Source organism: Leptosomus discolor, chromosome 1 (genome assembly GCF_034619465.1).
Source record: "Leptosomus discolor isolate bLepDis1 chromosome 1, bLepDis1.hap2, whole genome shotgun sequence".
Lineage (NCBI taxonomy): Eukaryota > Metazoa > Chordata > Aves > Leptosomiformes > Leptosomidae > Leptosomus > Leptosomus discolor.
In genome coordinates, this window is record NC_141391.1 from 69,645,002 (window position 1) to 69,658,917 (window position 13,916).

The 13,916-nt window shown below is 44.4% G+C and overlaps 1 protein-coding gene across 2 annotated transcripts in view; it reads left to right on the forward strand.

Annotated features, from left to right (window-relative positions):
• The first annotated feature begins 3,492 nt into the window (after positions 1–3,492).
• The window catches only part of UXS1 (UDP-glucuronate decarboxylase 1), a 64,592-nt gene continuing 54,168 nt past the window's right edge, over positions 3,493–13,916 (forward strand). For both annotated transcript variants that reach the window (XM_086482131.1, XM_086482132.1), the window contains exon 1: positions 3,493–3,589. In XM_086482131.1, the coding sequence (XP_086338257.1) occupies positions 3,493–3,589 (97 nt within the window). The remainder of the gene's footprint in view (positions 3,590–13,916) is intronic.

Genomic DNA, 13,916 nt, shown 5'->3' on the forward strand with positions numbered 1-13,916 from the left:
CTTTTTCTTTTGAGATGCTAATATTAAAAGAATTGATTCTGTTCCCAGAACTGCGTGTTCTCTTTTCATTAGTCTTATAAAAACCACACAAACCCTCAAACTCCTAACTTTCCCTGAAAAGAAACACTGCTACTTTTAACTCTTTTTTGTGTGTGTGTCTGAGTTCCCCTCCCCACCATGGTCTGCTAGAGTTCACCAAAGAAAAAGATTCACATTCCAATCTTTTTTTGAAAAAAACTGTTTTCACATTTTTACTCTCTATGCATACATGAATGGCATTAGTTTTTCAAGATTATGTAGGGCTTTGTATGACTGAGTTGGTGTGTCTATGCAGTACAACAGTGTTACTCCACAGAATCGTCTGTAGATTTACCAGAAGAGGGGAAGGTTACCAGAACGATTCCTCCCGACTACGCATCACTAGCTGTAGGATGCAGCTGAATGGTGAGGAAAGACACGCGTAGCTGTGCAGCTCTCTGTTACTTTCTTGGCTACATTCAGCATTAACCAACTTCGAGACCAAAGTTACAAGAGATGACAGTAGTGCGGCGGTAATGGCTTGTTTTCATTTTCGCATTTTTTCAGTGCTTTGCGACTCATTTCCTTATCTCATACGCAGCAGTTCTCTCTGCTCGGGTTCCCCTTCTGGCCAGAGTCCACTTCTGCCTCCGAAATCATACGGTGGAGTGTCATCTCTTGCAGAAACACGACTGTGACAGAAAGACAAGATCTTCCCTGTATTTCCACATGGCAGAGGAGTCTCCCTCATGTGGCATCATGTGGAAATCATGCAAGTTGTGGCAGTTGTGGGGTATTTTTTTTCCTGATTCTGGAATGACAGCTGGGTAACTGCACGGTTCTGATCTAGTATCAAGGAAAAGTATGTTGCAGGGGTGCTGTGAATTCCAAGTTCATACTGGTTGTTCAGGTAGATACACCTGCATGCTCACATTTTTAATCGTTAAAAAAGTATCTAAAAAAAAATTCCGTGATTTAAAAACCTCCATTGTTTCACAGGCTGTGCTTTAGTTAAAACAAAAAAAAAATAAAAAAAGATGCTCTCAGAAAGCACTTTGAAAACCGAAGTTGAAAACTGCAGTATGGGAGACAGGGTATATTGCCTGCAATCCAGCCCAGAGTGGATTGCCATTAGCTGAGGTCATGCTATCAGCCTGATTAAGACAATGACCTGAAGGCAGATGGATGCCTGCTTCCTGACCTGTAGCGCGCTCCTAAGAGCCAGCACTCAAAACTGTATCATCCCTCAGTCTTTCTCTTGGCACATTTAGCAGCCATTACACACCAGAACCTCTGCTGTTGGTGACAGTTCTTGGCACAAGGCTGTGAATGTGACCAGCTGTATCCTGAAATAAGTGTCCCTGCTTTTGTCCATCACGTGCCCGTGCAACTTTATAGCACTCACGAGGTGTGTGCCTACAGTTACAGTTGAGATATGACAGACTTATACTCACCCCTCTGCAGTTAAATTAGATGTGTTCTGGCTCACTTGGAGAGTGACACAGACACAGCTGGCCCTGGTGCCATGCGTGACAAACAGCTGGCCCTGTAGAAAGCATGGTCAGGCTGCCTCCCATGGGTTTTGAGTCTGCTCCACCATGAAGTTCTAAAAAGCATCCCGCTCCTTTGCTCTCCTTTTCCCATCTTCACGGATTGCAGCCTGTCTCAACAGGTTTCTGCAGCAAAATTGGCCTGAACACCGAGCGTGGTGCCAAGCAAAGGTGCCTTACGCAGGCAGCTTGATCGAGTCATGGATTGTGCAGCCTCGCTTAGGGCAGGGCAACTGTTAAAAGCAACTCACCTACTCCTAAAGGCTTGTGGAATCGGTATTGTGCATGTGGATACCATTGTGGAAAATCCTGACTGAAAACAGTGGGACTGCGAGGTGCAGGGAGGGAATAATAATCCTATAACATTCTCTAGCTTTGATGCATCACTGTTCAGCTATAGCTTTTTGATGGTCAAATGTATTCCTGGTATAAAACCATATATTATTTGCATTATTACTATGCAGACGAATTTGGTGCTAGGTTGTGTTTTAGCTGCTGATATTTTAATTCCCTTTTCTCCACATAGCTACAAGCAGCTGCATAAACAGGCAAGCAAAGTGTATCGAATACAAATCAAAGGAAACAAAAGCCAAGAGGAAAGGAGTGGCCTTATAATCAAAGCAGAGGGTTAGGACTTAGGAAATTTCAATTCTCAAGGCTTCCTGAATAAAGTCACTTTGCCTCTGGGCCACAGGGCGATACTCTCAACCACTCTGAACTGCACTTACCCTTGTGAGGTTCACACATTTGCTCCTTGTAATAAGGAGGGGTTAACCCTTGTTAAATGTATGGGTCTGACTGAGGTCATAATCTCTTTGGTGTAAACAAGCTGTACTTCTATACCGAAATGAAATGATCGAATAGTAATTTCATTCAAGAACACTTGTTCTCACAGTCTCCTGTGGGATGCAAGTGAGAAAGAATATGCCTTAGAAACCACGGGAAGGCCATACTACTCAGAGGGAAGGTTGGGTTGTGGAGGGAGATTTCTCTTCAGATTAAGCGAGCATATTTTGCTGGCAGGAGAACGTGTTTTGACACGTGAGGAAGGTGCCTACCCTTGCAGGCAAATACAAACCTGCAGTTTGCAAAAGGCCACAAGGACTTCAGATAGAAGCTGCAATAGAAACGTAAACCATTTTAAAGCGACTGCGATCTCGTTGTCCTAAACAAAGGCATATTCATAAACTGTTACTTTGGGGAGAGGAAAAAACCACCCCCAGATTTTTCATTTACCGTAGCACAGAGACATGCATAGATACCGAAAGCACGTTCGGGATGAGGCCGATGGTGCTTGCAAAACAGCGGGCACTGAAGGAGACAGCGTGACACACATTGTCTGCGGGGTGGGTGGGTGGGGGGGTGTGCGTGTCCCGTCAAGTCACCACCCAAGAGCCACCACGGTGGGAGGCGACAGGTGACCAAGGACCCAGAAGGACGAGGCTAAGGGCACGGAGAGGCTGCGGGTGCCCTCCCTCTCCCTCAGGCACGCTCTGTGCGAGGCGGGCGCCCTCCAGGCAGCCTCCAGCCAAGAGCCCGCCGCTCGTTACGAAGGAAGGACGGACGACACCGCCCCGCCCCGGCCCGGCCCGGCCTAGCCGCCAGCGGCGGAGGCCCAGTCCGCCCGGTGGCGGAGGCCCGCGCATGCGCCGCGCAGCGCCACCACCCCTCCGGCCGCCGTTGGCCACCGACCGCATCCCCCGCGGGGGAAGGGGCGGGAGGGAGGAGCGGGCGGACGCCGCTGCGCCTGCGCGGGCGGTTCCCGGGCATCCCGGGCGGGGAAAGCTGAAGCGAAGCGGTGCGCGGGTGAGGTGCGCGGGTGGGTAGCTGGCTGGCTGGCCGGCCGCGCGCGCGCGCGAGCCCGAGCCCGGTGGCGTGGCCGGCCCGTGCAGGCGCCCGGCGCTGCGTGCCGCTGCGGCTGGGCATGGTGAGCAAGGGGCCGCTGCTGCGCCTGCTGACCGCCATCAACCGGAGGAGGATGAAGCTGCTCGTGGGGCTCGCCTTCGTCGCCTACGTCGCCTGTGAGTGAGCGGGGAGGTGGCGGCGGGGGCTGGCCCGGCCGTTCGCTGCCCGCTGGCCGGGCGCCCCCGGCCCCCCCGTCGCTGGGGAGGAGGGGGAGGAGGTGGCGGCGGCGGCGTCTCCTCGCGCGCCCCGTTGCGCTGCCCGGTTGCGAGGGTGGCGCAGCGGGCGGGGGAAGGGCCTCCCCGCGGCCCCCCGCGTCTCTGGGCGGCGGGGCTGGGGGCTCCCTCCCTTTCCCCGCCTCGCTGAAACTTTCCCGAGAACGGCGGGCGGCCGGCTGGGCCGTGGCGGGGGGCGCCCGTGGGGCCACCGGGCGGGCCGCGTTGGGTGTCCCCGTCAGGCGTCTTTCCCCGAGGGCTTGCGCGGGGAGAACCCCCTCATGCCCCCTCGGCGGCCGTTGGGGGTGTCCGCTGGGGAGGTGTCCGCACCGCGGGCGGCTTTCTCCGGGGGTGGGCTCGGTGTCGGCGGGAAGGGGCTGGGGGGGCTCCCCGGCGGCCATCAGGCCGAGTGCCGGGCGTGGGGTGGCGCGGGCTGGCTGGGCAGAAGAGGCCGAGGGGGAGCGGTGCGAGCCAGACGTGGCTCAAGGAGTGAATGTTTCCGCAGCCGCTCCTCAGACCGCTCTTTGTCCGCGTTGGTCTCAGCCTGGTAGGGGTGTGAGGTGAGCCTGCAAGGAAGTTTTTCAGGGCAGGCCTCGCGTCTGGGTTTTGTAAAATCCTCCGATGTCCTCTGGGGGCTAAATAACTGTTTGTTTGCTTGTTTTTTAACTCAGCACATAGCTGGAGTCTTAAGAGGCTGAAGAGAGGCACAAAGGTATTTGGGAAAATCTTAGAATAACCACTGACAGGGCTGTTTATGACTTCAGTTATTAGGCGTGAGTCAAGTAAGAGTCTCAGATTTATCATGCCCTGTCAGCTGGCTTCCCTTTCTTGTCTGGGTTTTTCAGTTGCATTTTTCGTGTTTACTTTATTTTGTGTTAGCCTGTTTTGTTTTTAGACTTGGGTAGATTTTGTGTAGATGGAACGCCATGAGGAAATATCTTTGAAACCTTGTCACCTTAGCTAGGGACAAGTGGTTCTCTTGATGCTTCAAAACACATATACATGAGCTAGCTTTGGGGATGGGTGTGTGCATCACGTTTAGGATCCTCCCTTTGTATTTGGGAGTGTGGAGAGGTACAACTCAAGTAATTTGGCAGAAGAGGTGGCGTTTCTTACCCCAGAGACACAACATAGGAATTCCCTTTACTACCATATGTTACTGCGTTTGCAGGACCTTGTTATTTATGTACTGCTGTTACTGTTGAAGTTGTGTGCCAGCTCTGACTCTCAGGGCAGTTTGTCCAAGTGACTTCAGGTCCCATGCATATTGAAGCAGGGATAGCTTGATGTCTGTTCTTATTTTGAAAAGGTTTGATGCTTTGCCAAAAATGATAATTTTGAAAACAAAGTTCATAGGCTGGTGTGATAATACTGGAATTGAGTGGCAATTGATATGGTCATTGGGACCTGGCTATTGATTAGATTCTATGGACAGTAGTAGGTGTTTGCTTTCTAGCTTTGTTGAGTAAAAGTTAGCCTTAAGGAAAGGGAAGAACTGCCATGTGATTTTTGCTATCTAGGCTGTAAGTCATAGAAGTCTTCTCACTGCTTGTTTTTGGTTGTTCTTTGGGATTCAGAAAAAAGGGAGGAGGAGAGGGACTGCAGATTAATGGGGCAAAAAGGAGCTTGGAAAGGGAATAGGTTGGCGTCTGACGGGAGTATGGTTTTTTGCAAATCTAACATGTCAGATTGCTGTCCTTTTCAGTCTTTTGACTACTGGTCAAAGCTAGTGGAATCATTAGTTATGGCTCTAGTGTCTTCAATAAAATATGATGCTCTAGCAGATGTTACTGGCCTAATTCTAGAAAGACTTTTTTTGTTTTCTTTTCTATGGAAGTGATTATGATCCCATCCACCTATCCTAAAAGTGTACTCCTTGCAATATCACTGAATCATCACTGTGCTCTGGTTACAGTCAGATAATGCCAGACTAAAATAGTATAGAATCTGAGAAAACTGAGCTGCTGGTGTAGGTGTATGTGCTGGCACTTCTTACAATCCTTCTTTCTCAAGTGTTCTCCAAATGACTAAGTGTTTTCAGGCTGTGCACCTTCTTTCCATGAATTTCCATTCAGTGTTAGTACATGGGGAATCAGATTTGGAGCACATCATGTTACAAGGAATGAAATACTTGGCAAGTACGTTATTTTTTTTTTTTTTTATGAACTAGGAGATAGGACTTTTGATACTGCTATTTTCTCAGTTTGTGAAACCCCGAGAGAATGTTTAGGGAGGATATTTTCTGAAAGTGTCTTATTTCATAAAAAGCTTCTGCCTTTGAATGCAAATTTCTTACAAACGTGCCTGAAGAACTTCTCTGTGAGAGTTTGCAAACTAGAGGAAGAGCTTATTACAGGCAGCTGAAAGGCTCTTGGCTGTCTCACTCTCAAGAGCCATTGAGTGGCTCCCTTGGTAGTATCACGGCACAAGGTGTTGGGTGGCTAGGCTGGCTTAGGTATCCCTGCTCCGCATGTCCGATTTCCCATGTACACGGTACAAGGTACACGGACTTAAATTTCTGTGCTGTGCACCAGGTGAAGGAGCTGATCTGGACAAATCACCTTTTCAGGTTATAATCATTTGGCAGCTTGAGTGTGCAGGCAGCTGTTTTGGCCCGGCCGAGGAGCGGGCGCAGTGGTGAAACAGGCAGCTGGGAGTGCTGTTGGTAGCGTTTCCTTCATGCACTTTGCAGGTCTACAATTAGTGTCTCACCTAAGGGGTCCTGTTGATGTTGGTTAAAGTGCCACCATGATGTGAGGTGCACAGTGAGGCTCATGTTAGAGATACCTAGAACTCTTCTGGTGGACTTCACTGGTTTCTCTAGTGGCACGTAGAGTAAGAAGGATCCTTACTTTACAGCTGGGTTTGAATTAAAGTAATATTTGATGTCTCATTTCTATAAATCTAATTTCTATGAATTTTAAAAAATTGTAGTTCACTTGAAACAGTGTGCTATGCATAGTTTGTGTATATAAAAATAGAACCCAAAAGGAGCATTTCTGTGCAGCAGGCAGTTAAAAGCTGTTGTAATTTAAGCAACTGTTCCCTGGCAAAACTGAAGTGAACAGAGTTTAACTAACAGTTACATTTACCTTACCTGTAGGCCGTAGGTGAAAGGAGTGATTTTGTTGCCCATGCTCAAGTGATGAATTTGGATGAAGCTGTCTGAATCATGCTGTAATCTGGTAGAATGCTACTCAATTTTTAGAAAATATTTCTCAGAATTATCTTAGTTGACTCACTTGCAGTGCTATCTCCTTCTGTGAACGTTGCGTGGTTATATGGTGCTGCATATAATGGGAAGCCTTGCCCAAAGGTTGAATTTTCTTTGCCCTTTTAAAGTTGTCTGCTACAGCTTTTCTCTGATTTAACCCCCAGCAAGATACTGCACGAGCAGTAGTGCTAACCAAAGGAGGGAGGGGGAATGTGGAGGTGGACTGAAACAACTCCTTTCAGTCACGGGCTGCACTTGCGTCATCTTGAAGCTGTTGTGAAACCACAGTTTAAGGACATGAGGTGATTATAAACACAAGTGAAGTGGATTTAATTGATTTTTGTTGTTCATAATGAGAAATGTAGACAGATCATAAACCAACAACCAATTAAATGCATATTGTAAAAAAAAAAAAAAATATATCCAGTGTTGTCATAACATGAGTGTAACTTACATTCACGCTGAGAGTTTGCTGTTGGTTTTGGTTGTTTTTGGTTTTATTGAAGCTCACCTGTTTGTGGGTTGATATGTCAATATCTAGACATCTTAAACTCATTCCCTTTAATGTTTTAAATGTTTATTCAGCTTTACGTAGGCATACTGAGATGCTTTAGTGAGGATATCTTTGTAGAATCAGGACCTTATTTGAATTGTTGGAAAAAACACTGTAAAACCTTGTAGCCAAGGTTTTGGTTTAAAGACCAAAGCTTGTCAATCTACACGTTTGCTTTAATCTTGGTGCTACTGTAAATAATCTACTGATGTCTTGGTATGACAAGGAGTTGCATGTTCTTGATGAAAATTAAGTAAGAGCTCTATTTCTGGTAAAGTAGAGCAGTTCTCTTTGCTCATTTGTAGATCAAATAGTTCCCAGGATGTATGTCAGTAGCCTTGTTCCTTTTCCAAGGGAAAAAAGAATGAATAGTAGGGTGCTGTCATGAGATCCAAGATTAAGACCTCGTTATTTTTATGAGATAAATTACAGCACAGCTACTAAAACAACTTAAAAACAAAATGTCAAAATAATGTGAGGGAAGTATGTCCTGCAGTGTAGTGGCTTGACTTCTCCCAGCATTGTTACTTTCCAGGGTTGTTATCCTTTGTTTTACAAGGTTAGTCATTTGGTTTTGTCAGATTTCCATTAGCTAGGAGGAGTGTGATGTGCTCGTCTCAGAATATCAGGGTATGAGTAAGCTTTTTGGTTTGAATCTTACCAGCCCCTTGCATGTTGCTTGTCTTGCCTATGTTCAAAATGAAGGTTAAAGGCTACTTAATGTTGTATCCTGGTAAGATTTTACTTTCACTTTTCGTAATAGAAAAGTAGCAGCAAATTTGGTCTTGTCCTAGTGTGTCAGACTAGCTGTGTGAAAGTGATTCGGTACTGCTGTGAAGAATACCAGAAATCTTCCTCCTCCAGCTGTTTTACAACTAGACAGCAGGATCAACTGGCCATGGAAGAGTTAGAAATGGTCTGATGTGACATCAGGCTTGCCTGCTTTTTGTGTCAGCATGCCATAGATTCTCCACCAAAAGAACCAAACCAAAAATATTTGCTTGCTGGCTTCATGTCCTGCAGAGCTGCCTTTCATCTGTGGGTTTATGCAAATAAGTTTGCTGTCTTCAACAGCTTCCAGTTCCCTGCTTGTCAGCTTCCAACTAGCCATAGTTGTGTAGCTTATGAAAATTTGTTCACACTTCAGTTGAGTTTGTCAGGACTAGATGGACTTCGTCAGGACTAGATGGACTTCAACTCTGCTTTGCTAGCCATGCTGTTTTTAACAATTTTTTTGGCATCCTGGAGAATTCACTGTTACAGTTCCCAGCTTATCTCCATTTAATATTTGTCTTTAGTATTTGTCTTTAATATTTTATCTGCACTTAGTGTTTGTCTTTTCAGTGGTATGTGCAGGAGGTGATGCTGGCATCATTCTACTCAGACAAACGCTCGTTAGAGCTTTCATCTTCTTTCTCCTCTGTGTTTTGCAAAGGGGAAATGTTTCCCTGTCATTTATATTGCTGTTTCTTTTCTGTAAGGTTGGTTGACCAAAGCAGAGTTGAGTTGGAACTGGTGGTTTTCAACTCCTCGTTCGTGGACCTTAGGGAGGGAGAGGTGAGCATTACTGCACCAGCTTACCTGAAGGGGTTTGTAAAATGTAGCCGAGAGAAGTGAGTTTTTTGGTTACAGTGCTGACCACTGGAGCATGCTGTGAGTCTGCTGAAAACAATCTTAGCAGCCAACAAACTTAAAAGAAAATGCTGAAAATAATCGATCTGAGTCATGACCCCTCCTTTGATTGCCACTGTCATTTGAGTCATGTTACCTTGGGTGACTGCTCAGTTTCTGGGGTTTGACATGCATGCCGGTGTATCATTGTTATCTGGGGAGCATGGAACATTCTCTGCCTCTTTGAGTTGCTTGAAGAATGTCCTACAGTTCTGCTGGCCATGTCTGGGAAACTAAGGGAAGGTCAAGGGCTAAATTAAAGATAACTGTGCCCTACCCCCCTCTTTTTTTTTTTTTTTTTTTTTTTCTAAAGGCATTTGAAAAATCAGGGCTGCTGTCTAGGTTGGGGAAAGCGAGATTTGTGTAAAACTGCATATGATATACTCCAGTTTTTGAGGTCTTAGTTCTGCTGCGTTTTCTTTCCTTCACTTGCAGTAGGGAGATGTGCGGCCCTAACAGCAGCACGTACAGACCTGTTGGCTTTAGAAGGTTACTTCTGGTTTTGTTAACCTGCTGTGTTACTTTAAAGCAAAATGTTTTTCTCAACAAACTTTGTGCATTTGAATTGTGTAAATCAAATTTATCTGGAGATAGATGTCATTTCATGATTTGTTTTTTTTTTTTGTCATCATCTGCTGCTGTTTAAGGAAAGACACTCAGGGTTTTCAGTTCTTTCTCTATTATTAAGTGAAAAGGGGATACAGGGATGTTAGCAATTTAGATCACTTAGCTTTCACGTTGCCAAAATAATTTTGACCTGATTCAGAATGTAATTATATAGTATTCCAGTTAGGTATAGGTCAAAGTACTTCTATTGTCTCCCTTGGGAATTCAAACCTTTTGTAGGCAGTCTACATAGTTGCAAAACTACTTTGTTGTTTCAAGCTGGTAAATTCAAGGCTAGAAAGTTTTATGATATCCAGGCACACTCAAATATATGTAGTGACAAAAATCAAATATCCTGTTTGGAAACTTCATAACTGTGATGAGTTGTATGCATTCTGGGTTTCTTTGTCGTAAATATTGGAATTTTTTTTTTTCTGTTTGCAGTAACTAGGAATTGGAGTGTATTACCTTGCTTGTGGCAAAATACAAAGACTAGACAAAAATGGATGAGTAGTGGGAAAGAATGATGTGCTAAAGATATGAGATGGGAAGGAGTAGAAACACTGAAGAGAGAACTGGAAAAAACGCTTAATAGAAGAGTTGGAAAGAATTTGCTGTCTGGGAAACAAAGAACAGAATTCAGTCATAAAGTGATGTTGCTGACTGAAATGTTATAATAAGTATTCATGGTTAGCTTTCCATACAATATGAAGCTCCATTAACTCTTGTAACGAAAGAAAATTTGCATAATGTTATAGCTTGCAGCTGTAGAAGTGTATCAGTTTGCCAAAGTTTTAAGTATTTGTTCTTAAGAGAAGGTACAAAAACATTGTCCTGGTGACTGTGTTGCCTTTGTTTTGCTAGGTGATGACTAGCTGAGGGGTTGCTGTAGAGTGGTGGTGTTATCCAAGTTGGAGAGAGCATCTTCCCCTTCAGAAGACCCTGCATCCTGGTGCCTAGGGTTCTTCCATTGTGGGAAGAGCTACAGTTCCTATCTGCTGTCTTTGGGGCGGGAGCTTTACTGTTGAACAAGATGTCAGTTCAGGAAATATAACAGGAAGAACTACTTGCTGTACGGAAATCTGTATAGACATACCAGAGGAGTCGATTTTTGAATTTTTTCAAAAATATTCAAATTATCGTACATTACCCAAAAGCATAATCATAAACTTCACCCAGGAAGGTGACAATCTGTAATACAAAGTTATGATTAGTAATTATATGTTGTTATCTCCACTAATAGTGCAACATTCTCTCATCAGTATAATATTCTAGAGCAAGTTAATCTGGAGTTACAGATGGGATACAATTGAGGGTGTTACTATTGTTGCAGAATCTAGACTATAAAATGCACTTTGAAATGCATTGGCCAAATCATAGAATGGTTTGTGTTGGAAGGGAGACCTTTAAAGCTCATCTAGTCCAACCCTCCTGTCATGGGCAGGGACGTTTTTTGCTAGAGGAGGTTGCTCCAAGCCCCATCCAACCTGACCTTGAACACTTCCAGGGAGTGGGCATCCACAACCTTTGTGGGCAACCTGTTCCAGTGTCTCACCGCTCTCATTGTAAAGAATTGCTTCCTTGTATCTTTTAAACCTAATTTCTTTCAGGTTAGCACTGTTGCCCCTTATGCTGTCACTACAGGCCCTGGTAAAAAGTTTGTCTTCGTTTTCATAGGCCCCATCTAAACACTGAAAGGCTGCAACAAGGTCTCCCCAGAGCCTTCTCCAGGCTGAACAAGCCCAGCTCTCTCAGCCTGTCCTCATAGGGGAGGTGTTTCAGCCCTCTGACCATTTTCATGGCTCTTTCCTCGACCTGCTCTAGCAGATCCATGTCTTTCTTGTACTGGGGGCCCGAGAGCTGAACACAGTACTGCAGGTGGGGTCTTACCAGCATGGAAATGAGGGGCAGAATGACCTCCCTCAACCTGCTAGCCACACTTCTTTGATGCAGCCCAGTATACGGTTTCTGGGCTGCGAGTGCACATTGCTGGGTCACATCCAATTCTTTCCTCCACCAATATCCCCAAGTCCTTCTCTACAGGGCTGCTCTCAGTCCATTCGTAACTCAGTCTGTTTTGATACTGGTGATTGCCCCGATCCAGGTGCAGGACCTTGTACTTGGCCTTGTTGAACTTCATGAGGTTCCCATTTGCCCACTCCTTAAGCCTGTTGAGGTCCCTCTGGGTGGCATCCCTTCCCTCAATGGTACCACTCAGCTTGGTACCATCTGCAGACTTGCTGAGGGTGTGCTCAATCCCACTGTCTGAGATGTCACTGAAGATAGTGGACAGTACTTGTCACAGTACAGACCCCTGAGGGACACTTCTTGTTGCTGATCTCCCTTCGGACACTGAGCCATTGACTGCAACTCTTTGGATGTGGCCACCCAGCCAATTCCTTATCCATTGAGTATTCCATCCATAAACCCATATCTCTCCAATTTAGTGACAAGGATGTTGTGTGGCAAGTAATAGTTTCCTAAATCTTTGCGTTATTACATAGCTAATTGAGATCTGCAAAAAAAATAAATTAAGACTTTAATGCATCTGTAGTAATAAGCATTTTATGAGGTCCCTTTGCCTGCTTTTCGTTTTTGTCAAGTTTTCCCCTGGAGACAGAAAGCTTATTTCTGCCAGGAGACTGAAACTGCGGAGTGACTATGGAGAGTCAGATTTAAGGGGGGGAAAAAAAAAATCCTCTTTTGAATGACATTGCTTCTCTCTGAAATAGAAAGTTTGGCAAAAGCAATTAACTCTGGACGTTCAGAGCTTACGATTTTGCTCTAGAAATTCAGGTTATGACCATATATCAATTCATATTGTTCCTGCTTGCTGTTTCTGTTGATAGTGAGATCCTTTTGAAACTAACATAATGTTCTACTCGTATTCTGAGAAGCAAAGGTTGTAAGGAGGGCAAGAGAAAAAAATCCTGTGTTTTCAGCCTTAGGCAAAAGTAAAATTTGTGTAAAATTTTCTTTGAATGTCTTGAAAATGCAAACAACAAAGCCATTGGGAAAGAAAATGGTTTTAAAAGAGATTGCATTTGTTTAATTTCAGATTATATTTCTTGCTATCAGTGCCTTGTGATAGTTTGACTTGATTTTAATGTCATTTGAAGAGACCCAGAGAAGAGGGATAATCCTGGGGTAAAGGCACAGGCTTCGAGATTCTGGGTTTTCTGACAGTGTTATTTTTCTGATTCCCCAGCCTATATATGGATGAGTTAATTAAGGCGTGCAAGCTTCTGAGTAGTAATCTGTGTTTTATAGAAGCCTCTACAGTAAGTATTACCGCTATTGACAGACTCAAAGGACGTTGAGGTGAAAACATAACATCCTGCTTTTATATTCCTATAACTCTTGCCTGCTATGAAGTGCAGCTGGTCAGAGCTCAAAGTCTGACTATGATAGACAGTGTCCATTTAATAGTGGATGCTCAACAGCAAATTGCTTAGGATTTCTGTTGTACTTTTTTGAGTATGACTTCACAGATTTTATGTGTGTTTGTTTTTTTGTTTTTTGTTTTTTTTACTTCATGCAGGCTGGGCTGGCTTGGATCCAAAGGATAGCTCTTGTAATATTCCTTTGCTGAAAGCAGCCCAGTCGTCGTACTGCTCTGCACCCAGCATAATTTCACAAAGGGTCTTCTCTGGAAAAACTAAACAAACCTTTACATTTTAGGAAAGTATCTGTATACAGTAGGAAGAAAACCATTCTTTACTTGTCTGTGACTGATTGGCTTTTGTTTAAGGTAGTTTTGAGAAATCTTGGAAATTCACAATGATTTTACTGTAAGACTATGCTTGCTAAATAGTTATAGCTTTATCTCTCAGAGGCTGGAGGGGGGAAAAAAAAACCCCAAACAACAAACCGAACAAAAAAGAGGATTGGGGTTTTCTGAAAACCATGAGTGATTAATGTTTAGCTGGCAAAATGTAAATACCTCTTTAGTAACAATACTGTTATTAAGGCTTTAAGAAACAAATCTTTTTTTTTTTCTTTTTCCTGAAAGTACAGCTCTTTATCACTTCACCAAAAGCATTTCATTCTTCTTTTCTGGAAGCTGTCACTTTAAAGTGTAATGTCTGTGGGAGTGATTAATGCCTCTGATGTATTTTTAATCTTCATGGTACTTGCAATTAATCCTTGCAAAAACACTACAATAAAAATGGTTGTTCTCATTGTTT